The sequence below is a fragment of the Delphinus delphis genome, chromosome 1, assembly GCF_949987515.2.
Source record: "Delphinus delphis chromosome 1, mDelDel1.2, whole genome shotgun sequence".
Classification (NCBI taxonomy): domain Eukaryota; kingdom Metazoa; phylum Chordata; class Mammalia; order Artiodactyla; family Delphinidae; genus Delphinus; species Delphinus delphis.
Window position 1 is genome coordinate 125,481,865 of NC_082683.1, and position 27,417 is coordinate 125,509,281.

Consider the following 27,417-nt stretch of genomic DNA (forward strand, 5'->3'; position numbering starts at 1 on the left):
TGCCTAGCTTTCAAACTTTAGTTCCTCCAAGTTAGCAGTTCAAGTAACATAAGGAATTCTGGATGGCAAAGAAGCACGTGGCAAGACAGCCTATTTAGAAAAAACTTTATAAAGTTGAAAACTGAAAAACAATTCATGGAATGAAATCCTGTTCTTTATTCAGCAATCATGAAACTCTCTTTGAAGGTTGCTTTAAAACAACACCAACTTTGAGACATTTATTTAGTCTAATTCTTGTGGAACATTAGTTGATCATCTTTAAAGGCCTTATACTAGCAGTTCATCTCGGGTAACAGTATTCAAATCAGTGCTCTATTTTAGAAGATATATAACATTCATATCTCTTTATTAATCAGAAGAGCCTTGGAATTATCTCTATTCTCTGTATGCACAAAAGTAAATAAATTGATGACTCTATTATATTCTTTATCTTAAACAGCATGCATGTGAGACATCCTTAACTACGGTTGCCTATCTCTGCTTCACAAGATACAGGTGATGCTAGAATTTGAAGCCAGAACCCAATTCTGGTGCTAGAAGCTAGAACTGTAACAAACCAGATGCAGATAATTTAATTGCAATGACCAGCAGAGCAAACAAACTCCATCCTCAGCTGCTTATGGAGACCATCAGCTTTGATAGAGTACAGTTGCCCATGGCCAGACTGAACACGGAGAAAGGACATCCATTTCTCTCTTTTTCTAAAGGCCTACTCCTTCTCATAAAGGACCGACAGCAACTGACATAAGAGAAAGATTTGGATGCAGAAAGAAATTTGAAAATTCAACTCTAGTCAATTTTAGGCTTTCATTAAATTCAGAGTTTATCCTGCCACACAATAAGATTGTCACTAGGTCAAAGGAGGAAGAAGAAATCTGCATGCCTTGAGATCTCAACTATTTTGCCATTTAAAGTGTGTCTTGCTCAAAGTACATTTTACCTTGAACTTTGTGGATCACGAGTCACAGTAAGAAATATATTCTGCGTCATAACCCAGTACACATAACATACATACAATTTAAAACAAAAGTTTCATGAAAGCGACCCTTACTATAGGCAATATGGTAACGTCTATTTCATGTGTCTTCTTTTTTAATGCTGGCTACATACCACAAACTAATTTCATGACGGAATAATGGGTCACAACTACAGTTTCAAAAACACTGCTGTAGTATATACACGTGGTCTGCCCTTTACCTACCTCTCTACCGGAATCTCACACTCCACCATACTCCCCCCACTGCTGTCACCCACACACCACCTCATAACCTATCAATAATAGCGATTTTTTTTCACATTAAACCATAAGATCAGTGCTTACAATACTCGAAGCTCTTTTGATCTTTTTGCTAGTGCTGCCTAGAATCCTTCCCTCAGATCATCGCACTTTATCACTCAGACTTCAAGACAAAAGTCTCTTCCTCAGACGAGCCTTCATTGACCACGCAATTTCTCAAAGAGCCACCACACACAACTCGAGCCAGGACAGAGGGTGCGACGAGGAGTTCACTGCTCTTAGGGTTGTTGGGGGGTCTGAATGACAGGCACCAAAAAACAGTATTTCACAAATATCTGAGTGCCTAACATGATATAAGCAACAGCAGTGAACAAAAGAAAGACCCATTCCTCTAACAGTTCACAGTTTAGCAAGTGTGACAAATCTATGAGCAAATAATTTCGATTGAATATGGTAAGTACAAGTTTGAGGGGCCTCTGCGGTAACCAGGTAGAGATGTCCAGGAAGCAACTAGGCCTTAACAGGTCTGAGATGAAACTGAAATTTAAGAATGAATGCTTACGCATTAGTAGAACTCATGTGTGTGCATGAAATCAACCAAGGAAAATGTAGAGACTGAGAAGTGAAATTATTAAGGAGTGAGTCCCAGAAAATGACATTTTAAAAACAGGCAAAGCCAGTGGAAAAAAAGAGGGAATGAATAATCATGAGCTTCAGTTGTCAGAGAGGCTAAATAAAATAAATTTTGAGAAGAAATTACTGGATTTGGCATTTAAAAGGCCGTTCGAAATTTAAGCAAGAACGACTTCATGAAGCCATTAGAGAGGAATTCAGACAACAGAGTGTTGAGGACGTAAGTGACCGAGCAGAATTTGATACAAATGGAAGCACTATGCTTTCCAGCAGTTTACTGATAGATTGATGGGAGGACTGGATAAACACAGGAAGGGGAAGGGCTTTTGTTTTATTTCATTTTCTTAAGATGTATGACTTGAACACTGAGAAGGAAATAGAGAGGAAGAGGCTGAAAGCACAGGAAAGAAGAACTATAACCTGAAGCAAAAGTCTTGTAAGGAATGGAAGGGAATAAGATTTAGGGCAAAGATGGAAGCATTATCCTTCAACACCTGTTTCTATCAACTAGAAACACAAGACCGAATGATGGGTAAAAAATATAGATCAATATATAGGTTGGGGCATGAGGTTAAAGAAAGTGACTGTTAGACTCTGTCATCTGCTTAGAATGGAGGGGAAGGGACAGGGTTTGTAAAGTGAAGGTGTGGAAAGGGCTCGGAAGGAAAAGGGCAGCAGAAGATTGGAGTAATAAAATGGATTGCTGAGTAGTACTGGAAAAGGGGTGGTGGGTGGGTCTCTGTTAAGTTCATAGCTATACTCATCTGACAATAGTCATCTCTCTATCTTCCAGTTCTTTACCTGTAAGTGTTTAAAATATTTGGTAATTAAGTGAATTAACTGGTGTTTTCAAACACGTGACTGAATTATCTACAGGCTTTTTCAAAATGCAAATACGGAGCCCCATTCCTATTTATTCAGAATTTCTGGGGGTGAGGCTCTAGCAAGTGAATTTTCCAGAAGTGATCTTGAGGGGCATTCCTGTTAAAAAGCACAGACCTAGAAGGTAATCAACTGGCTAGAAGAGAGCTAATGCAAAATACAACTATTACTATATGGCCCTTAGACAGGGTGTGGGACAGTACTCGGCCACTCAAGAAAGCAAAGATTTCAGGAACTAGGGAGGTTCGGATCAGTAATGAGAAAGTTATACACACACCACAACATACTATTAAATGAAGCGCGTTAAGGTGAAGCTGGGAGCTTGAAAAACAAAAATGCAATGATGAAAAATGAAAACATTTTAAATGGTCGAAATAATCTCTCACCTCAGACTAACAGACTCAGTGTCTTACCCCTAAACTTCCTGTCACATTACTCTCGAGGCTTAGCAGTACCAAAGTGGAATTCAGAGTGCTACAAGAAATAGGGAAAGAGGAAATTGCAGGGACTGCTCCTGGAAAGGGAGAAAGAGATAACGGCGTGAAGGCAGATGGGACGCGGACGCCTCTCAGTGCCCAGACAACCAAGGACCTGGGACGCGGAGTAAAGAAGACCCCGGAGCCGTTCTGGCCTCGCCTGGCACTCACCATCACCTCAGGATCTCAGCACAAGGAAACAGGTATGGTTGCGACAGGAAGTATACAACACCAACACCAATGTCGGGTTACTCTGGCAACAGAGCTCCACCTACTGCCGTACTTTGCGTGGGCCGCCCTGCCCGCCCCTTCGTCCCTATTGGCTAAAAGTAAACGCAGCTCCGCCCACCCAACCGACAGGCCCGCCCTTTCACTCCGTCGCCTGGGGCGACGGAACACCGCCTACCTCGTGCCAGCATCATCACTTCCGTTTGGCCGACAGATAACTCGGAAGTTCAAACTAATACGCGGCTAGGGTCCAAATAGTCTACATTTTATTTTTTAATAAAGGTTCATCCAGTTTTCACTTACTGAAGTCTTACAGAAGATGTTCTGTGTTACTTGAGTTTAAACGCACCACAGAGTGTGTTTACTTTTTTCTTTTGGAAAAGTATTCCGGAAACGAAACCCTGAGTAATCGGAAGTGATTATTTGTGAACCAGAAGCTTGATGTCACCAAGGCCTGGGCGGATTGGCTTCCGAGTGCAAGAGTTGTGTGTGGAGAAGTTAGCCCAGTGAGATCTAGACGAAGAACCTGTAAGGTGAGACCCCCTGCAATAGGAAGAGTAAGAGTCTGAGAGGTAAGTCCAAAAACGGACTTGTGTAACTAAGAGGGCGTTTTGGAACGGGACGGCGGTCTGAGTTGAAGTTTGGTGTTCAATCGCTTTGTAAGGCAAGGTTGCCTGTTGTTCCAGGAAGGCTTGTTCAGACAGGCACGGAACTTGGGATTCTACTTCTGGGGACCGCAGAGGTTGACAGGCTTGTCGCTTCCATCCTGCCGCCTTCATACCTGTTACCCACTCCAGACCCATCCTTCACCCCCTTCCCTTGGTGTTTGCCGGCCGACATTGGCTGTGCTCGTACATTTCGCTGCGCTCGTACATTTCGCTGCGCATCTTCCGAGGGCTCACTGCTCTTTCGAAGGGTCTTTGGAGACCTGTTTCCTGAACAATAGGAGGAGGGTTTGTGACTTTTGAGGAAGGTAGTCGTGGGAGACGCTATGCCAAGTTATATCGAGTACCCGAGTGATCATTTTTATGGTGAAACCAGTTGTCATCCAGTGTCCAGTTCATCATACTCATAATCACTGCATTAGTATCACCTTCTTTCTCACGTTCTCCACTGAATCTTAGTCTATACTGTAAGGCCATGCATACACTTCTGAAAGCATATGCTATGCCATTTTAATTTTATTACCAAGAAGTGCAAATTATCATGAATTTTTTGTCGCTTGTTAAACATCTGAAGAGAAGCTCCTCTCTGATATATATAGTGAACAAAATAGTGTCAATAATGTCTACTGAGAACATAATTACTTTAATTACTTTTAAATTCCTGGCGTCATATCAGTGATACAGAAGCCCCTACAGTAACTATAGTACTCTTTCTGAGCTAAATTTAAGGACACACATCTGATAATTTAGAATATACTGGTGGTAATTTAGAGTATACACTGAAACAGAAATTTGAAAATAAACCACCCCTAATTTTTTTGAGACATTTGGGAACCATAACAATATCACCTTGTGAAAAAGGGCTATTAAGGGGCACCTCCTAAATGCAGCCTTATTAAATGCAGAAGGAGAATATCACAGTATATCAATTACAGGGACTTAGTGAATGTGTTTATATGGTATTGTTTTAATTCTTTCATTTTATACATTTTTAGGTTTTTTAGTAGAAGTCTTGGGGTACATTTTTATTGGTGAAAAAAATGACTACTCTTGAAAGTTTAGAAACCAAAGGTAAGTGTTCTTCTTTTGCTGATAATTGTTTTTAAAACATGAAATTTATGATGATAGGACGAAGGACTGTTTGAGCCAGGTAACCAAACCCCATAGAGCCCTTGGGAATCATTTGTATTTCATATCTCTTCATGTTTGTTTTTTAATGCAGTGTTTACATTTCAGTACTACAGATATACAGGTGAATAGTAACATTATTTGGTAGTATTTATTAGATGACTACTACTGTTAAACAGTAGTGTAAAAGCAAATTTTTATAGCTATGTTCTCTGTCCACTAGAAGATTAAGATTTAAATAATAAGAATGTACAGTTTTAAAGATTTGGGTAGATGGACAAACAACTATCAGGTATAAAAGACCTTTTTCTTATTGCATTGGTTTGTTAGGGCTGCTGTAACAAAGTATCATAAACTGGTGGCTTAAACAACAGAAATTTATTGTCTCATGGTTTTAGAGTCTAGTAGTCCAAGATCAAGGTGTTGGCAGAGCCATGCTCCCTCTGCAGGCACTAGGGAAGGATCTGTTCGAGGCCTCTCGCCTAGTTTCTGGTGGTTTGCTGGCCATTTTTAGTATTCCTTGGCTTGTAGACACATCACAGTGATCTCTGCCTTTTTGTTCACATGGCATTCTCCCTGTGCATGTATGTCTCTGTGTCCAAATTTCTCCTTTTTATAAGGACATTAATCATATTGGATTAGGGTGCACACTACTCCAGTATGATCTATTCTTAACTAATTACATCTGCAATGACTTTATTTCCAAATGAGGTCACATTCTGAGGTATGGGTGGGACACAATTCAACTCAGAACATTTGCTAACTACAGTAGTTACTTTTTAGTCCTGCCTTGCTTGTCCTTTGTATAACATTTCATACTATTGATCATGCCCACTTTTTGAAATACTTTCTTTCCTTGATTTCCATGACTTTACTCTTATTTTCCATCTACTCTATGGCCCTTCACTGTCCAATGCAGTAGTCACATGTGGCTATTTGAGCTTAAATTAATATTTTTAAAAATTAAAAATCCAGGGCTTCCCTGGTGGCGCAGTGGTTGAGAGTCTGCCTGCCGACGCAGGGGACACGGGTTCGTGCCCGGGTCTGGGAGGATCCCACATGCAGCGGAGCGGCTGGGCCCGTGAACCATGGCTGCTGAGCCTGAGCAGACTGCGCGTCCAGAGCCTGTGCTCCGCGACGGGAGAGGCCACAACAGTGAGAGGCCCGCATACCGAAAAAAAAAAAAAAAATTAAAAATCCAGTTTCAAAAAAAAAAAAAAATCCAGTTTCTCAGTCACATTAGCCACATTGAAGTGCTCAATAGCCACACGTGGCTGGTGGGTATTGCATTAGAAAGTGCAGATATAGAACATTTCTATAATTGTAGAAAGTTCTGTTGGACACCACTGCTCCAGTTATAGTTTCTTTTTAATTCTCCTCTTTTTCTGGTTTATCTTTTAAATATTAATGTTTTCAGCCCTCCTTCTCTTCTACTCTCACAGCTTTAGTAATTATAAGGATGGCTTCCAAATCTATCTATAGCTCAGATCTCTTTCCTTGTGATTCAGACCCTTGTAGCTTACTGTCTACTGATTATCTTCACTTAGACATAGATAACAGTCTTAGCATGTCCCAAAGTGAGCTCCTCTTGATTCAGGTTATTCTTGGGTAGAGTGAGTTGTGGAGGTTGGAGCTGTCAGTGAGAGATGGGAAACTATTTTCTAGAAGCCAGTTTTGCAGCAAGCAGATCTCCAAAAGCAAACTCTTTAAAGGGGGTTTAAATGTGTTTAGACAGCGAAGATCATGCCAATAAATATTTAATTGAATTTAATTCAGCTGAGTGCAAGAGCATTTCAGGTCATCAGAGGCTTTTTATATTATTAGAATAAGCAAACCAGAAACTGAAATGAAAGTAATAAGCTGGGGATTAATGGGAAATAAGAGCAATTAAATCATAACTACTATGAAAGCAGTTAGCATGGTACCTGGCAAAAAGCGAAAAACTAAATACATTATCATTAGTAATTAGAAGTTAGTTATTGCAAGGCCTCTGTGAAATTATTTATTTGTTGTTACTTGTTTGTACTGAGGATTAGAGTTATAAAGCACTTTCACATACATTACTTCATTTGATCTTAATTTTACAGTGAGGTAGGTAATTCAGCTGTTAGTCTTAATCCTTCGTTTAATATCATTTTAGCCGTTAGTGAAGAACAGTTACTTGTATCACATGGCCTGAGAAAAGGTGCACTTATATGGTTGACATTTGTCAGTTGCCTGCATTTCCTGTAACTGCCTCAGAAAAGAAGCAAGATTGGCTTATAGGGACAGAACTTCTCAGCAGACATTTGAGCAATGCTGTCATCATGAGAGGGATGTGTCCTTGCTGCTAAGGTTTTTTGAAAGGGAAACATGCAATAAATAGGAACAATTAGAAAATTAGAATTTGAATCCAAAACTTTTTGGGGAAGCAAGGTTGAAATTAAAAGTAAAGGGATTAAAGTCAGACAGTTTAGTGAAAATAGACCAAATAGGAAGGTCTGAGATGTTCAAATATTTATAATTCCATAAAATAGTCTAACTTTTAACTCTAAGTCTGTGGAACAATAGTTATTAGGTGAAAAAGGATTCCATGGACAGATAAATTAGAGAAATGCTGGATTAAGGGAGAGATTATACTACAGGACCCTTTAGAGCCTTTAATATACTAATGTACACTGTGCAGCTCCAAAGAGATATATGTGGTATGCAGCACTGCCCACACTTATTTGACCGGGAAGCTCTTTTTATTTGCGGGGCCTGTGATAAAAGGAACGTTTGGATTCCACATCAGTAAACGTGGGCCTGACTCTTAAGTCAACTGCCTATAGCATATTTTTCTAATTTAGTGGTAAGTAAGCTTCATTGGGTGATACTGGTGACATATAAAAGAATATTAATTTAAAATTACCAAGTGATGATCCCTAATTTTACTGTTTTATAACTGAATCTGCATACGATCTGAAAAGTTTGTCAGATTATGAGTTAGTAATTAATGATTTCGTGTAGAGGAAAGAAATTGAGCAGTTTTTAAATGAGTTAGTTATTGGATGTTAAAAGGAAATCTTCTAGGTGGTGTGTTAATGTTAACATTGATGAACTTCCATAAGCACTTACTCACCTTTCTGCACCAAGCACCATTTCATTAAGCTGATGATACCAAGATTAGGAGGCAGTCCCCGCCCTGAGGAGATCTCAACAGTTTAGGAAGGAAACAAATTATTTTGAAACACTCTTCTATTTGCATTATTCTGAAAGCAATGTAGGATGGGGGGGGAGGTAAGGTTACATGGTTTGCCCAAGGTCACACAATGTGTGGCAGTGGAGACTGAAGTTTTTGACTCAGAGTCTAGTCTAGTTTTATTATACCATCCTGCTGACTCTGAGTATCTGTCTCCATAGATTTACAGTTTTATCAAAAAAGGAGAAATGTTTGTTTCATTACAGACTATAAAATAATGTTCTTTTTGCCTCAGTATTCTAGAGCAAGGGTTGGCAAATTATGGCTCTTGGGCCTGCTGAGAATATTTGCAGGCAGTCTGATAATAGGGAACACGAGCTTTGAATCCCATTTAAGCCAGGTGTTATCCCAAGTAAAAAAGAACTCTATTCTTTTCATTATTAAACCTATATTACCCAAAAAAAACTTCACTCAATAATTATAATTTGAATTTCATCTTTAAAATTCTGTTTTTTCTCTTCATATATAAATGCCTATATATCAGTAGTATCCTTAATTTTGCCTCATGGTCCACAAAGCCTAAAATGTTATCTGACCCTTTATGGGAAAAGTTTGCCAACCCCTACTGAACAATTATTTGTTCTCTTGCTACATTTCACCAATTTGGGGGAAAGGCAGTGAGAATGAGCCATAAACCTTAGATATGTTTTAATTCGTTGATAAGTGATCACAGGTGGACGTTAATGTTGATGAGTAATTGAAGAATTGTTTTGTTGTTTCCCTTCAAAGAATGGGAAGGGATTGATGTTTTGCTTTACTTAAACATTACTCATAATTACAGAGCTGGTACCATAGATCACTGTCATCCCACTTGACTGAAGGTAATTGCTCATGAATGTGCCCTGGATTGGGCCTAGTGCATATGTAATAAAGGTTTCTCTGTGGGTCACAGAAAAAATAGAATTATGAAAGTGAGTTACTGGGCGAGAAAATGTAAAGCCCTGACTCCCCCTTGCCTCCTTGCCCATGCACAGTAGCTAGAAGCACACTTGTTACAAAGAGGGAGCTGCCCTGTGAGATATGGTACAGCTTTGGGACTCACAAGTGCTTGAGTAAGTAGAACAGTTTAAATAAAGGAAGTGTAAATTGAGTTTGAACCAAATTGATTGAATTTCTTGATTGGAATTTTATGACAATTTTGTTTGAAAAGAGATTTCTGTTCAATACCCATTGTTCCTTTGCCTTTTAAATTTAGCATTAACCATTTTGTGATTTGCTCTTGAATCTCCATTACCTAAAATTCCAACTCAAAAATGTTACGACTTGCCTAGAAATCGTATTTAATCTTAACAGATGTCACACCTGCTTCTTATTTCTTCAGCTTCAGTGGGCCTGAATGGCATAGCTCTAGTGTGTCTTTTTGTTGTGTTTTTTTATTGTGAATCTGTAGTTAATTCATGACTCTACATTACTTCTTAAATGCCAGGATGTCTTAGTGACAAAATTAAATTTGCACAAGATAGAGTTAGACAAACTTGAAACCATATTTTAAAAGCATGGGAATAGGCCTTTATTTTTAAAACAGTTCAGTGGGAATTCTCCTTCTCCATGCTGATGTGCTACAGCGTGAACTAAGTACCAAACCCTTTATTTCACTTTCGGAAGTATTCCTTTGTTCATCTTTTTGAAAGTAGAGTGAGTCCTAAAGCTCAGGGTATGTCTTAGTTAACGTTTAATATAGAAATGACGAAATATTTTATTTTAATATAAAACGTTTTGTTAAATAGAACACCTTAATTATACCTCAGATGTCTTTCTACCTCCTGTGTAACATAACTCAGGATTCCCAGTACATTACTACATACTTAGGAAAAAGTCCCCAAAAATCTGATAAATGAAAAAATAGTCCTAAAGTCTGACGATATAACTTTGTAAAACTTTAGCATAAGAGAATAAAAGGCACAATTATATTTTATGATATTAAGCTTTTTCTCCCCTTAATCAAGATCCAAAGTTATTAGATTTTTTTAAAGAATAATAATAAAAGCAATAGGAGGTAACATTTAATGAGCGCTTACTGTGCCATTCTAAACACTTTAGAATGTTTTCTTATTTACTTTTAAGCATTGCATTAGCTCATGGATATGGAGCATGCAAAAAATAAAACTAAATAAAGACATAAGTAATAGATCTACTGATACGTCAGTAGAGTTATTTTGTGAGGCAGTTTGACAATGCAGATCTTCACCTGGCACATTAATTCTATTCTTGGGAATTTATTCAAAAGAAATAATTCAGAATTTGAAAAAAAAAAACCTGTAGGCATAAAAATATTCACTAAAGCATTTTTATAATAAAAAATTGGAGTCTAAACATCCAGCAATAAAATAGTAATTAATTAAATAGTGCTATATTAACTTGAAGGAATAATATAGTCATAAAATGAAAATATGAAGACTAGCAAAACAGAAAAATATATTAAGCTTATAAAGTTAATTATGAGTATAAGTATATAAAAATATTGAAGAATTTGAAGTAATGAAAAGTTATTTTAGAATGATTAGAATATATGTAATTTTTTCTTCTTAGTATCTTTTAATAATGTAATGTTTTAAAAAATAGTAATAGAAACCAGAAGATATGTGACTGTGTATGATGATAATCTGTTCTACTCTGTAGTTTCTGTATCTATATAACTAAGTTTGGAAGAAGAAGAAAAATAAGCTTATTAAAAAGTAGAAACCTGGGAGGGATGGATTGCGAGTTTGGGATTAGCAGATGCAGACTATTATATATCAAATGGATAAACAACAAGGACCTACTGTATAGCACAGGGAACTATATTCAATATCCTGTAATAAACCATAATGGAAAAATACATGAAAAAAATGTATACATACATATAACTGAATCACTTTGCTGTACACGAGAAATTAACACAACATTGTAAACGTATATTCAAATCATATGAATATATGATTTGGCTAGATAGTAATGAATTCACCAAAGACTGATCAATAGTCCATGATTGTTCAATTAACATTTTTGTAGAAATCAAATTTCTGTAGAAATATGTTTCTACCACTTATTGCACACTTATTATATATTACCCAGTAACACATGTTATCTTTTTACATGTATGTCCTGTCTCCTCAAGTTTAGATAGTAAGTTTCTTAAGCATAGAGGTCCCCACTACCTCATACAATGTCTGGCCAATATTAGGCACCAAGCAGCATGTTTGTTGCCCGTAAAACTCAGAAGTTTATCATCACCATTGTTATATGTGCTTATCCTTTTCCCCTCCTCTTGCTTCCATTTATTTATTGTTTATCAGATAGAGAGTTCTGGGTACAAGGCACTTTACTAAGAATATAGTGGTAAATGAGTGACATATAGTCCCTACCCTCATGGAACTTATATCCTAGTGGAAGGCACGAATAGTATATAACTAATTACACTGAAAAAAATGTTTACCATTTTGATAAATGGTAAACAGAGAAAGGCAGGGTCTTTTCTCTAGGGGCGTGTAAACAAAGAACCTAGCCTAATCATGGAAGATTAGAGAAAGGCTTCCCTTTGGAAAGGTTGAACTAAGATTTGAAGGATGAGTAGGGGAGAAGAAGTTAGGAAGAAGATTCCAAGAAGAAATGTCTGCAGAGGAAGAGGAAGGCATTTGCTCCTATTGAGACACTAAAAGAAAGCAAGTAACACTGGAACTTAGGATCTGAGGGAGTGAATGGCATAAATTGAGACCCAGGAGATAGGCAGGGGGCCAGATCACCAAGAGCCATATAGGCCATGGTAAGGATCTTGGTCTTTATTCTGAGAGTGACAGGAAGCCATTCAAGGGTTTGATGCAGATCAGATCTGCATTTTTTTAAGTTCACTATAACTGTTATATAAATTCTGTGGGCTTTTGCAACCTGACAAATAGGGCTATTAGCAGAGGCAGTAAGTTCAAGGTTGATGAGGCAATAGTTTTGTGTGTGGAAGGCCTCCCAGACCAATTAACAGCTTAGCTCTGGAGTCATATTCGGACTCAAATCCCAGTTTGACACTGATGATTTGGACAAGCTATTTAACCTTTCACAGCCTCTGTTTCTGTCTACAAAATGGGTACTATTGTGCTTACCCCATGAAACTTGTAAAAATTAAATGATATTGATGCATCTGAAGGACTTAGAACTATGTCCTTGGCACATAGTAAATTGAATAAAAGCTAATTATTACCATTCCTAGGTTTTGGCCTCCATTTTCTCAGATGTGTGCTGGACTTGTAAAATGGCAAGGAATCTAACTTGTAGCTCATAGGGATGTTACCGAATATACTAATTCAAGAACTCCATGTAGGTTAGGTATCATCTCAGCCATTTCCTCAGGGTTGCAACATTTCCCATTCTAGCAGATCCTCCATTCTTTCTAAGCTCTAAACCACTTATTTTCTTGAATCAATTAGTGAAATTAGCCCTTTCTTGGAGAAAGATGACTCAGTGAAACTTCTTACACTGCTTAATTTGAGGTAAGGTAAAATAGGAGAAAAGAAACAAAATTTTTGTTATTTGACTGGAGCAATGATAGTATAGTGGTGAGCATAGCTGCCTTCCAAAGGTTATCTAAACTAAGGACGGCTAGCCAGGTTTGTCTTATATGAGGGGAGTTTTTTTTTTTTTTTTTTTTTGGCTGCATTGGGTCTTCATTGCTGCACACGGGCTTACTCTAGTTGTGGTGAGCAGGCTTCTCATTGCGGTGGCTTCTCTTGTTGCAGAGCACGGGCTCTAGGCATGTGGGCTTCAGTAGTTGTGGCATGTGGGCTCAGTAGTTGTGGCTCACGGGCTTAGTTGCTCCGCAGCATGTGGGATCTTCCCGGACCTGGGATCAAACCCATATCCCCTGCATTGGCAGGCAGATTCTTAACCACTGCGCCACCAGGGAAGTCCCAGACGGGAGATTATTTTAATTGAGCAAATTAGTAAATGTGTGCAGCAATGTATTAAGTTACAGAGGAAAGGAATGGGAGCTACCATTTATTGAATGTCTGCAATTCTGTGCAAGACACTTTTGACACTTAAAGGGGCAGTGTGTGCAGTGATTAAGGCCTCAGTCTTTGGGACCAGGCTGCCCAGAATTGCATTCTGCATCTTCTACTTACTTACTGTGTGGTATGACTTTGGGCAAGTTCTTGAACCTCTTTGTGCCTTACTTTCTTCATCTATAAAATAGAGCTAATTATATTTACCTCAAAGGGTTACTGTAAGGATAAATGAGTTATGTGTAAAGTATTTAGAATAGTGTTTGGCACATGGTAAATCTTTTATAAATGTTTATTTGTTACTTAACCATTTTCTCATTTAAGACATAAGGTAACCCTAGATGTATTGTTAAATTCTTTTCATGGAGGCTGAAACTGAAGCTCAGATAATTGCAGGATTTTGTCCAGGATTGTACAGGTAGCAGTGGTGGAAATGGGACTCAAAACCAGATCTGGCTGATCCCAGAGTTCATGTCATTTCTATAATACCATGCTCCTTCCACTTGTTTAGGGCATGATGCCTGGCCGTAGTGTGCTTATCAGACTTATTGGGAAAGTGAGATTTAGCATATAACAAAACCCATAAATGATAATTATGGTTCATGATTAAGATTCAAACTGAATGTTTGAGATGGTAAGTAGCATAGGCATTCAGAGAGTAGACTAGAACAGTTGGGAAAATTTAACGCAGAGTAGAGTTTAAGCTGACTTCTTAAAGGGATAAGTGAGAATCACAGTAAGTGTCGAAAGAAGCCATTTAAGAGAATAAGAAATAGCAGAAACAAAGGTCTAGGAGAGAGAGTATTAAGGAATCTGGTTGGATAACTTGTGAAGCATTCTTTGCTAAGAGTTCACAAAAACAGGTCAATCTATTTTGAGGTAGACACTTTCAAATACGTATATACATAGCTTATTTTATTTTTATATTTAATATTATTGAGTGTCTACAACGTGCCAGGCATTTGATCTTATTACATTGTTTCGTACCACAACCCTGTAGCATAGTTGTTACTATCTCCATTTTGCAGATTAGGAAATAGAGATTCATGGAGGGTTACATTATTTACTTAGGATTATACTAGGAAGTAGAAGTTGAAGCCGAATACCTTGATTCCAAATCTCTTGCAGTTTCTACCAAGAGAGAAACCATTTACTTAAGGAAAGTTTGAACCTGTAAGACTTTGTTCATCTTTTGTTGACACATGATTGTTTTGAAAATTTTTACTCTAAATGTTTTCCCTTTTTTTCAGTACCAGGAATTCTGAATGTAGGGTAAAGCATGTCTTAGCATTTTCCTGGCATTTCTTTTCAGTAAGTAGTTTATGTTTCGTTTTCCCTTCTATAGTCATCCTTACTTCATCCCCAATTCGAGGAGCGGGAGATGGAATGGAAACTGAGGAACCACCTAAATCTATTGAAGTTACTCCTGGAATCCAACCTATAAAGCATCACGTCCTTCCAAGTCCACGAAAGAAAGCAGTTCCGTCAGAGAGCCCAGGCGTTCTTCAGCTAGGGAAGATTCTCGCTGAAAAAGCAGTGGAAGTTGAAGCTGTAAGAATATTAGTTCCCAAAGCCGCTATAACCCATGATATCCCCAACAAAAATGCAAAGGTTAAGTCTCTGGGACATCACAAAGGAGAATTCCTTGGCCAGCCAGAGGGAGTTGAAGAACCCAGAAAGGAACTATCCGAGGTAAAGAATATATTGGAAAAGCTCAAGAACTCTGAAAGGAGGTTACTACAGGATAAAGAAGGTCTTTCAAACCAGCTCAGAGTACAGTCCGAGGTAAGAACAGCCTTAATAGGTTTAATGAGTACCTCTCTTTATACCTGGGCCTTCTGAGCCTGCATGTTAGAAAACAATACTTCCTCTTGCAATGTCATTGTAACTTGTCATTTATCGAAAAAACTTCCTCTTAAATTTCTCATTCTCTTTAGTGCCTCTAATAGAAGTAGTTTATGTTGGGAACTTATCCTCTAAACATGGTTGAAGTATGAGGTACTTTGGACAATGTGAGGTACTTCGGACAAGACCACCTACAAGTTGTAAAGGAGGTTACAGTTATGAACTTGCAAACCAGAGATTGACTAAGTAAGACTAGCTAATAATCCTTGCTTTAAGAATCCATAAATTCCAAGTATTTTTTTCTATGTATAGATAATACTTAGAATAAAGAGAATGGTGGTATAAGTATCAGTGTCTTCATTGTAAATGGAAAATTATCTATAGTGCTTGATTCACTTTCTTTAATCTTTACATCTTAGTAATGGCCTTACCAGCCCCAGTTTGCCTCTCTGTTAGATTATACATCTTTTTGCTAGATGTTAGTCTTTGTGACACCATGGTTAGTGGTTGTCATTCAAATATGTTTCTAATATATTTAATAATATATTTTTAAATAACTGATTTCAAATTACAAAACTAGTACATATTTATTTGTAAACATTTTAGAAAATACAGAAAAAATAATGAAAATAGTGCTACCTATATTATACCATCTGGCTATAAATGCATAATTATACATACTGAGTATATCTTTGCCTTGTAACTCACTTTTTTTAGTTGTCTTTTAGTTGTTAATACAGGATATTCTATTAAAATATCATTATTAATAGCAACAGTGTTCTTCAATGACTGCACCATATACCAATACCTTTTATTGGACATTTATGTTTTAATTTTTTGCATTTTTGATAACAATGTGAAGAACATGCTTATAGACATGTGAATTGCTTTTTTGCTTAAATTCTTAAAAATAAAAATCCTAAGGCACAAAGAAATCAATTTTTAAATGTTGGAAAAGATTTATAAAACACTCGGTCATATCTTTTAGCAAAATTTATTGGTTCACTTTTCTAATTTTTTGCCTTTAAGTGTTGACTGGAGGCAGTTTGTAATTTTTATGATAATGATTTGTACTCTTATAATAAGAGGCTCAGATTATAACCACATGGACTATAGATTAATAGAGATATAGACATGGTTATATACATTATGAAACTTAAATATTTAATATCACTTTTTGATACACACTTTTAGTAATGGAGGTCCAAACTACATGAAACAGTTTCTCTTTTGTTCATTTTGCTACATTAAAGTCACTGGCATCACTTTGAGCTTGTTGTATTGGTCATGATTTCCTCCAGGTCAATCGTGAGTTAAAAAAGCTGCTGGTGGCTTCTGTTGGGGATGATCTTCAATATCACTTTGAACGTCTAGCCCGTGAGAAAAATCAGCTTATTTTAGAAAACGAAGCCCTAGGTCGAAACACAGCTCAGCTTTCCGAACAGTTAGAACGGATGTCCATACAGTGTGATGTGTGGCGAAGTAAATTCCTTGCAAGCAGGTATTTTCTATTTTAAAGAGTATTTCATTTCCTAGCTTTTGCTCTATCAGACTTTTGACCCCTAATGCAAGAAAATAGATTGTAGTGTGAAAATTTCTGATTCAAATTGTCAGAGTACCTCGTGTATTATTTAAGATGTGGACTCTTCCTCCTCTGGATGGTCATACAGTCTCCGTAAATGGAAAAGTGGTATCAAAAGGCACCTCCCTCATTCCAGAATTCTGAGTTACTCTTCTATAGTAGAAATCACTCCTACTACAATGTTTAAGATCAAAACAAAACTGTAAACTCAGTCAATTAATAAATATGTAAATTTTTTAAAAGACTATTTTTCCCCACCTTCTATCTGGAGAACTCAAATATCATTGCCACTCCGTACATCATATTTTGTCTCTCGTGCTCTGTTCTTATAGCTCATTTTACTACATAATAGAGCTTCCCAACCTTTTTCTCACCATGCACAAACAGAAAATGATAACATCTGTATGACATACTGTATAGCCTATTGGATGAGGCTACTCTCCAGTAGAGGTGAGAACCCCAGGCCCCTAGAACCACCAGGCCCATGGTAGTTGGGAAGCTCTCTTATATATTATGATTGTCTATTTATCCCCTCCTTCCAACTTTGAGTTACTGGAGAAAGGATCTGGGTGTTATCCATCTAACACACATCTATTTCTAATTGTACTATTATAGGATCTATTTGGAGAAATGAATTTACTGTTTATTGACTATTTACTGTTTATTGACTTAGAATGAATATTAATTAATTCTCATTGAACAGCTTAAGAAGCAAATCATGCATATATTTTACAGATTACTGTAATAACTTTTTTTTAACATTCTGATCGATGCTGATAGTAACACGTTAAGGGCAATAATAATTAAACCAAACTTTATTGATATTTTAGTTGATTTAATCTTTTAATGTCAGAATTGTTTTCATTTTAAGGAATTCAGTGGTTACTATGGTCTGAGACTTTAGTTTTAAGATTTTCAGCTGAATAAAAATACTTTAAAATTTTGCTTCATTTCCATCAATAGAGAATTGGTTAAATACATTTTGGTACATCCAATCAGAAGAAAACATTAAGCTGTTTTTTTTTAAAAAAGGGAATGAGTTAGCTCTATGTGTGCTAATATGAAAAAAAATCACCAAGATAAATTATTAGGTGAAAAAAAGCAAACTATAGAAAAGTTTATATTAAATAATCCCTTTTTTGTAAATAATATGAATATAGTTATTTTTACACATAATTTTTTGTTGATATACACATAAATTATTTTTTTCTAGAAAAATATGTTGGTTACTTTATTGATCACTGACTATAAAAGAAGGATGGGGATGCTGGTCTGGAAGAAGGACTTAGTTTTGCTTTTTTATAAATCTTTCTATATTTAATATTTTTCTAAGGACAAAAAAGTAATTGATGGCAGAAAAATAACTCATTTTTTTCTCTTAAATTTTCCATATTTAAAAAACATTTAAATAATGTTATTTTTTTCCAAAACTTGATTAATCTAGAATAAGACTAAAGTACAAGTTCCAAAGTCACTATATAGGAAAGTTAAAAAACTGTTTCCTTTGTCATTTTGTAAACAGATATTTTAATTGAGTCCCTTTAATAAGTTCTAAGCTCATAAAGATTTTAAATGTTTTTTAGTGAAGATTTAAAAACTGAGAAGTAATTTGACAATATTAAATCTTTTTTGTAAGTTTTTAAAAATGACAGTCACAAAGGTAGTATATTAACTTCTTAACACTGTCAGAGAATTTATATGTAAGACTTTAATCTTTTCCAGGGTTATGGCAGATGAGTTAACCAACTCCAGAGCGGTTTTACAGCGTCAAAACCGTGATGCACAGAGTGCTATACAAGATCTCCTGAGTGAACGGGAACAGTTTCGTCAGGAAATGATAACTACACAGAAGTATGGCACTTGTTTACATTCTGAACTCTTCTCCTTTCTCCTGCAATTTTTGTTATTGAGATAGTTCTTTAGTATTTCTATATTTAATAACTTATTGAGCATATATGTTTTAAAACAGATGCCCAGGGGAGGGAGAAAGACTGAAAAAACAGAAGACATGCTTCTTTTATTCTTAATTGGGGAGAGAATTAGTTATATCTATAATAGAAGAAATCCTTAACAGAATTTTAGTGATTCAAATCCAACAGTGTATAAAAATGTTTATAGATTGTGGCCAAGTAGGTTTTATCCCAAGCATTATAAGTTAGTTTATCATTTAGAAATCAACCAATGTAACTCACACAAAAAATTATCATATACATATACCATATGAATATCTCAATAAATGCACAAATCTGTAGTTGTATAATACTGTATGAGTACACTATTATTACCTGTACTAAAATATGAGAACTAAAAAATGTACTGTTTGTTGAATGATTTCCAGATAACCATAAAATCAATAAGTGCTTTCTGTAATCTGACTTATTTTACCAGACTTCCTGATTTATTGAACTCTGAGAGAAAGATAGAGGAGAAAGATACTATATGATTTCAGAAATATGTTTCTCATTTATTCATCATTCTTGATTTTTAGATTTTATCCTTTTATTAATATTGAGTGCTCATGTGTGTTCTTTGCAGGTTGTTGGAGGAGCTCTTGGTCTCCTTGCAGTGGGGAAGAGAGCAAACTTACTACCCTAACGCGCAACCTCACAGCACAGCAGAACTAGCGTTAACAAATCACAAGTTGGCAAAAGCAGTAAATTCTCATCTTCTGGGAAATGTTGGCACTAATGGTCAAAAAAAGTTTCCATCAACAGTTGAATTCTGCAGCACCCCAGCAGAAAAAATGGCTGAAACGGTAAAATACTTCTCTTTCATGATCTGTGGAACCTCTAAGACTGTCCTCGTATTGAAAGGTGACATGTTGTAATGGAAAGTGCTTGGCATTGGGAGTTAGGAAATATGGGATCAAAATTTGATTGTCATACTAATGAGCTAGGGATCTTGTAGAAAATTATTTCCTCCTCTGAGCTTTAATTTTCTCAAACACTTGAGAAAAAAATGTAGTTGTAGTTGTTTTTAAAGATGACCTATTTTTTAGCTACTGAATCATTGATAATCCTTTTCTTGAGCTCATTTTGATATGAAAACCACTGTGTAGAACTATTAATTTAGTAATCAAGAGTAGATAATTGATTACTTCTGGTCTAAGATGTTATTTGTTTTTTCCCCATATAGATGGGAATGTGCCAGACTCCACAGAAGCAATTAGTGTAGACCTGGTACCTTCAGTCCTGTGTGAATTGAGGGCTCATGCAGGTGACCTGTCAAATACTGTGGTCTCACAGTTCTACAACCATCCAGGTTCACCCTCATCCCAGTCATAGGCCTTGTCATTACCAGAACTTTTCCACTTTTAAAATCTTCAACATCTCTCCATGAACTGTGATCTCAACAGTTTTGGGGATTCCATAAAATAATACATATAAAGCCTGTAGCAGTTTCCAGTATAGGTACAGTAATTTCTCAATAAATAGTAGCTATCATTTTTATTATTATATCCTTCATCCCTCTAATCCTGTTGCCTTTACAAGTCCTGTCAGTTCCTTCTAATTTATCCCCTCTCCCAAGTTCAAACACCTGATCTCCAGGCTAAACTTTAGTAATAGCCTCCTCACCAATATCCCCACCTTGCTTTTTACCTGCCTCCATGCCATCCTCTACTGTCAGTGAGTTATTTCAAAAATGCCAATCCCATCATTCTTGGTACTGCTGTTCAGAGGGCTCCCAGTCTCCCTCATTACTGAATCTGAATTATTTCATATTGTAGAGAAGGCCTTTCATTAATCATTATTCCAGTTCCCCTTCTCTAGTATCACTTTCCAGGTGTGTCCACCCTCTGCACTTCACATCCCAGCAGTGTTAACCACTTGCATTCCACAGATAGGCCACTGTATCTCATGCCTCTGTACATACTTTCCCTCTGCCTAGACTGCCCTCCCAACATCTCTCTTCTTGCCCAACCACTATATTGCCTTTAAGAATCAGCCTTCCCTGAATCCCACAGGCAAACCTAGATGTTCCTTCCTCCAGGCTTCCATTTTGTACACACACATATATATATATATATATATATATATATATATATATATATATATATATCTAGTATAGCTCTTTATCATGTTAAATCTCTCTCCCAAACTGTGAGTTCCTTAAGGAGCTTATGTCTTGCATTTCCTCAAGGTCTGGCATAATCCTTTGTACAACAGTAGGTGTTCAGCTATTTACTGAATCAGTCCCTGAAACTAAACTCATCAGCTTTATCCAAAATCGTTTCTCTTTTTCTATTCTTTTGTTGGGAAATGGTGTTGCTGCCTACCTGGTTGCTGCCAGTAGCATTTGGTATAATTAACTACTCCTGATATCTTGAAACACTCTCTTCCCTTGGCTTACGTAACCCTACACCCTCCTACTTCACGATACATGGTGGGTAGCCTCAAGGCTTGGTTTACATCCCCTTCTCCCAATCCTTTATCCACCTTGTCTCATTGAACAAAACTGACAGTCCTACTTCCTTAGTGTCTCTTGGACCTTTTAGCCACATTGCTTCAAGGTCAGCATTTCTTAGCTAGATTATTGCTGTAAACTCCCTTTCTCTGTTCTTCCCATGTCTGCTTTAGTGCCCACTCCTTCCCTCATCCACCCGCTGTGTATAGAGTGATCTCTCTGAAAGGCACCCTGCTTAAAATCCTTCCCTATCACTTTCAGGCTAAAATCTAGAAACCTTGTATCTCTACTGGTATCTTGGTCTCCTTTAATTGTATTCCTTTGGCATTTTGTTCCTCCCTCTAAAGGCACATAATGTAATAACACATATAGAGAGTTGGGGTACTGTTATAATTTTCCCTTCTAAATTTATAAGCAGCTTTAAGATAAGCCCTTTATCTCTGTTTGTCCAGTAGCATCTAACCAAGTTCCGTAAAAAATAGAAGGATATCAAAAACTAAATCGAAAAAGCAGTAATCCAGTAGAAAAACAGAGGTACTAAAATAGAATGGTAGCTGTTAAATGATGCCAGGACATTTTTAAATTAGCTATAGCTCTTTGGGTACATTGGTAACTTAGAAGGAAAAAAACCTGCTGGACAATATGAGAGCTAGGGAAACAGACCTCTCAAGCCATTTCTGAAGCTGTTTTTGAATAAGCCTTACATCGAAGGAGAGAAAGCTCTTTCCGCTACTGCTTTTCCCAATTCCTTTCCAATTCCAGTACCTGCCTCCTTTGCCCAATAACCCATGTTCATCATATGATGATGGTTGGAAGAATATGAAAATGAGAAACAGGAGCTATGAGCCAGCCATGTTATCCTTGCCCTTAATTGGAGAATTTTTTTCAACCCAAGAGTTCTTCCTGTTGTGGGTCTCAGTAAAGGAAACAGAATAGGAAGAATCAGAGCAGAAGAAGAATTAAGAGAGTATGGTGTCCATGAATCCAAGAAACAAAAGCATGATCGTTAGCATCAAATATTGCATATAAATTAGAAAAAGAGAAATGAAAACCATTGATTTTACAAGTAAATGATCAAAAACTTTGAAATAACATTTCAGTAGAAGAATGAAGGCAGAATCCCAGTTCCAGGCAGTTCAGTGAAGGACTGAGGGAGAAAGGTAGTGCATACTTTTTGGTTAAAGATAAAAATCAACATCACTTATAGTAAAATTGATATAACCTAATTTTCTTTTATGTTTTCATATATTTTCATCAATATGCATAAGAGTAATTTCATTATTTTTTAAAATAGGTAACCTAGGTAATATAATAACTTGACATCATTGTCAAATTTAGAGCTTTTTGAGAAAAGGCATAAGTTCTCTAATCAAATGCATCATTCAGATGTTATCTTTTATGGCAGTTTCATACTAATGAAATAGCACTTTTATATATTAATAAAACCAAGGGCTTTTACAGTCCTTCCTGCATACATCTGACATCACCTCTTATTTTCCTTAGGTTCTACGCATTTTGGATCCAGTCACCTGTACAGAGAGCTCAGCTGATAATCCGTTTTCTGAGTCTTCACCAACCACCTTACTTGCTACAAAGAAAAATATTGGACGATTTCATCCCTATACAAGATATGAAAATATAACTTTCAATTGCTGCAGTAACTGCCAGGGAGAACTTACTGCCCTTTAACAGTCAGTATGTTGGAGGCACACTACAGAGTCATTATAATTTGGCAGCTGGGGTTCTTTTAATGCTAGAAGTATTATCACTTTCTATTTAAATAATATATATCCCCAAAGATGTTTCATGTACTGGACTCTGGATTACCCTTTCTTAATAAATATCTCAGGGTAAGAAAAAAGTGAAACTGTGTAGCTATATTTGAAATAGACAATACAGGCATTACAGGATGGTTTTCCTAAAGGACTAAAAGAACGATTCTGTACCTTCTTTTAGGCTCTAATTTATTAATCTTGCTATATATTTTACATAAGCAAATTAATTTCTGTACTCTAAAGCAAGGATTGGCAGACTACAGCCTTGGGTCATATGCAGCCACACCCATTCATTTACTGTTGTCTGTAGTTGGTTTCATGTGCTACAACAGCAGAATTGAGTAGCTACAACAGGGTTTGTATGACTAGCAAAGCCTAAAATATTTACCATCTGGTCCTTTACAGAAAAAGTTTTCTGACCTCCACTCTAAAGTAAAAGTAGCTGGCAGGGGTCGGGGAGGGAGTGGGGTAGGAGTCCTTTCCCTTTTTGGTGATTTTTAGGGGCTACAAAAGAGTCTTATGGAAACACTGTGGGTGAAGGGACTACTTTAAAAATAAATGCTATATGTTAGGAAACTTTTAAATATTTTACAGCCACATTAACAAATGCTTGAGCAAAACATGTTCTCATTTTGGTTTTGTGCAGGGGATTCCATATTTTGAATGGATGCAATTTGATATACAGAGGAAACATTCTAACTATTGAGCTCATTTTGGCAATTGCAGCACAACAGGAGTATCCAATTTGATACTTATGAAATATGGCAGAGAAAGTAGGATCTTTGGGCTTCCCTGGTGGTGCAGTGGTTGCGAGTCTGCCTGCTAATGCAGGGGACATGGGTTCGTGCCCCGGTCCGGGAGGATCCCACATGCCACGGAGCGGCTGGGCCTGTGAGCCATGGCCGCTGAGCCTGCACGTCCGGAGCCTGTGCTCTGCAATGGGAGAGGCCGCAGCAGTGAGAGGCCCGTATACCGCAAAAAAAAAAACAAAAAAAACGGATCTTTCTAGAACATTGTTCAAACTCAAAAATGCAATTCATCAATTTTTATGTCATATATATTATTATTTACTTATGACCGGCTATCATCAAACATCCTTTTGTATACCTTTAAAAATGTCCACAAAATGTTTACACCAAATTACCCTAACTGGTTGCAGAAGTGCCTATCAGTAAAGAAATCCTCAAAAGACAAATATGATCAAATAACAACATGTTTTAATGTCAACTTAATGGTTTTGTTTTGTTTTGGTCTGATTCATCTGAGTTATAGTTTCAAGTGGCAATAAATTTCTCTGCCTTCTTTAGTGTGAATATTTATTTATCTTTCCCCCAGAATGATGTGCTTCAATTCAAGTCTTCATCTAGCTTATACTATTTACAACTGATTCTTCAGCCTTTCCTTTAGGTTTACTTAGTATAAAACATAGGATAGGGAGGGTGGGAGGGAGGGAGACACAAGAGGGAAGAGATATGGGAACATATGTATATGTATAACTGATTCACTTTGTTATAAAGCAGAAACTAACACACCATTGTAAAGCAATTATACTCTAATAAAGATTTTTAAAAAAATAAAACATAGAGGAAAAGCTCCATGACAGTGGATTTGGCAATGATTTCTTGACTATGACACCAGAAGCACAGGCAACAAAAGAAAAAAATAGATAAACCTCATCAAAATTAAAACCGTCTGCACAGCAAAAGAAATAATGAACAGAATGAGAAGGCATCCTACAAAATAGAGAAAAATATTTGCAATCATGTATCTTTTAAGGGTCTAATGTCCAGAATAAATAAAGGGCTACGACTCAACAACCAAAAAACAATCCAGTTAAAAAATGGGCAAAGGAATAGACATTTCTCCACAAAAAGATATACGAATGGCCAATAAGTACATCCAAAGATGCTCAACATCACTAATCATTAGGGAAATGCAAACTGATATCACTTCATATCCATTAGGGTGGCTATTACCAGTAAAGCAAAATAACAAGCGTTGGCAAAGATGTGGAGAAACTGGAACCCTTGTGCATTGCTGGTGGGAATGTAAAGTGGTGCAGCCATTATTGAGGACAGTATGGAAGTTCCTCAAACAATTACACACACAATTGCCACATGATCCAACAATTACACCTCTAGGTAGATACCCGAAAGAATTGAAAGCAGGGACTCAAAAGGATATTTGTATACCAATGTTCATAGCAGCAGCATTCTTCACAATAGCCAAACAGTAGCAATTCACATGTCCTTTGATGGATGAGTAGATAAAATGCGGTATATACATGCAATGGAATATTATTCAGCCTTAAGAAGGAGTAAATTCTGATATGCTACAGCACAGATGAATCTTTAAGACACTAGATGATTCCACTTATTTGACATACCTGAAATAATCAAATTCATAGAGACAAAGTGGAATAGCGGTTACCCAGGGTTAAGGGAAAGCAGAATGGAGAGTTGTGTTTATTAGGTACAGAGTTTCAGTTTGGGCTGTTGAAAATTTATGAAGATGGATAGTGGTGATGGTTGCACAACATATGAATGTACTTAATGACACAGAATTTTACATTTTAAAAAATGATCAAAATCATAAATTAGGTAATATATATTTTACCACAATAAAAAAACTTTAAAAAATTATATACATACACTCATAACCACAAACTGGTGGCACACCTCTGCAACTGTTGCTTTAAGAGTGTCAATAATAAAGATAACAGTTAACTGAGCTAAACAACAAAAAAAAAAGTTCATATATCAACAACCTAACATTACACCTTAAGGAACTAGAAAAAGAAGAGCAAACAACCCAAAACTAGCGGAAGGAAAACAATTGAAGTTAGGGTGGAGATAAAATGGAAAAACAGAGAATCAAGGAAATCAAAAGCTGGTTCTTTGAAAAGATCCGCAGAATTGACAAACCTGTAGCCAGACTGACTATGAAAAACTGAAGATGCAAATACCTAAACTCAGAAATGAGAGTAGGACATTATTACCAACCTCATTTAAATAAAGGAACAATTATACACCAACAAATTAAATAATCTGAATGAAATGGAAAAGTTCCTAGAAACACAATTTACCAAAACTGACTCGAGAAATAGGAAATATGAACAAGCCTATAACAAGAGGTTAAATCAGTAATCAAAAACCTCTCAACACCAAGAGTGGATCCTAACGTGAGCTACGGATGTTCGGTGATGATGTGTCAATGTAGGTTCATTGATTGCAACAAATGTACCACTTTGGTGAGGGATGTTGATACTGGGGAAGGTTTTAGGGATGGAGGGAGCAGGGGATATATGGGAACTCTCTGTACTTTCTGCTCAACTTTGCTGTGAACCTAAAACTGCTCTAAAAAATAAAGTATATTAAAAAACAAAAAACATCCCAACAAAGAAAAGTCCAGGACCAGATAGTTTCACTAGTGAATTCTACCAACTATTTAAAGAATTTATACCAATCCACCTCAGTCCCTTCCTAGAAAATAAAAGCAGAGGGAACAGGGAACACTTCCTAATTCATTCTGAGGCCAGCATTACCCTGATACCAAAGCCAGACAAAGACACAAGAAAAAAATACTACAGAAAAATCTCTCTTACAAATACAGATGAAAAAAATCCTCACAAAATACTAGCAAACCAAATACAATATCATAGTAAAGGGATTATATACCACCAAGTGGTATTTGTCTCAGGAATGCAAGGGTGGTTCAATATAAGACTATCAACCAACGTAATATATCACATTACTAGAACAAAGAAGAAAAACCACATCATTTCACTTGACGCAGAGAGCATTTGATACAACCCAACACACTTTCATGATAAAAGCACTCAGAAAAATGGGAATAGAAGGAGTAAATAGAGGGAGGAATAAGAATAGAACTTCCTCAACTTCATAAAGGGCATTTATGGAAAACCCACAGCTAACATCATACTTAATGCTAAAAGACTAAAAGCTTTCCTCCTAAGATCAAGAACAAAATAAGGATGCCCAGGCAGAATGGAACGGCCACTGGAGACATTCTGTTCTGAGGAGCGGCCAGTGGCACGATGGAGCAGGGCCAGGGACCGCTTACACTTGAGATGGACCATGGAACAGCACATCCCAGAGGTGGAAGTCCAAGTCAAACGTAGAAGGACAGCCTCGCTACGCAACCAGGCGTGTCGCCTGTACCCGAGGTGGTCTCAGCAGCAGCAGCAAGTACCTGCGGTGGAATTCCATGTGGAACTCAGACAGGCATTCTTAGCTGAGACGCCAAGAGGTGGTTAAAGCAGTATTGGAACACCTGGGTAGCTGATTCCAAGAGAAAAAAAACCAGCCTTCCCTTAGGTCTTAAGGATCCCAAAACTTTCCTGTAGGTATTG

The 27,417-nt window shown here is 36.9% G+C and overlaps 3 protein-coding genes across 4 annotated transcripts in view; 2 read left to right on the top strand and 1 right to left on the bottom strand.

Annotated features, from left to right (window-relative positions):
• The window catches only part of NME7 (NME/NM23 family member 7), a 263,043-nt gene extending 259,545 nt beyond the window's left edge, over positions 1-3,498 (bottom strand). The window contains exon 1 of one of the 2 annotated variants that reach the window (XM_060033650.2): positions 3,400-3,498. In XM_060033650.2, the coding sequence (XP_059889633.1) occupies positions 3,400-3,402 (3 nt within the window). In that variant the 5' untranslated portion in view covers positions 3,403-3,498. The remainder of the gene's footprint in view (positions 1-3,399) is intronic. The other variant, XM_060033658.2, reaches the window with a different exon arrangement.
• Positions 3,499-3,768: 270 nt separating this feature from the next.
• Positions 3,769-24,347, top strand: BLZF1 (basic leucine zipper nuclear factor 1). The gene is made up of 7 exons (XM_060033675.1): positions 3,769-4,028; positions 5,117-5,192; positions 14,785-15,224; positions 16,586-16,785; positions 18,589-18,717; positions 19,402-19,621; positions 22,774-24,347. Exons 2-7 carry the CDS (start codon positions 5,162-5,164, stop codon positions 22,957-22,959), a joined length of 1,206 nt encoding a protein of 401 aa, XP_059889658.1. The 5' UTR covers positions 3,769-4,028; positions 5,117-5,161; the 3' UTR covers positions 22,960-24,347.
• A 2,705-nt stretch (positions 24,348-27,052) lies between these two features.
• On the top strand, positions 27,053-27,322 carry LOC132427788 (SNRPN upstream reading frame protein-like). Its single transcript, XM_060015392.1, has one exon. The coding sequence runs from the start codon at positions 27,053-27,055 to the stop codon at positions 27,320-27,322; it is 270 nt and encodes an 89-aa protein (XP_059871375.1).
• Positions 27,323-27,417: the final 95 nt, after the last annotated feature.

What these genes read in the sequence shown, in the direction of transcription:
- BLZF1 (XM_060033675.1), top strand. Translation starts at nt 5,162, where the DNA reads ATGACTACTCTTGAAAGTTTAGAAACCAAAG. An exon ending in TGAAAGTTTAGAAACCAAAG is followed by an intron (nt 5,193 to 14,784) that starts GTAAGTGTTCTT and finishes TCCCTTCTATAG; the next exon opens with TCATCCTTACTTCATCCCCA. An exon ending in GAAATGATAACTACACAGAA is followed by an intron (nt 18,718 to 19,401) that starts GTATGGCACTTG and finishes TGTTCTTTGCAG; the next exon opens with GTTGTTGGAGGAGCTCTTGG.
- LOC132427788 (XM_060015392.1), top strand. Translation starts at nt 27,053, where the DNA reads ATGGAACGGCCACTGGAGACATTCTGTTCTGAGGAGCGGCCAGTGGCA.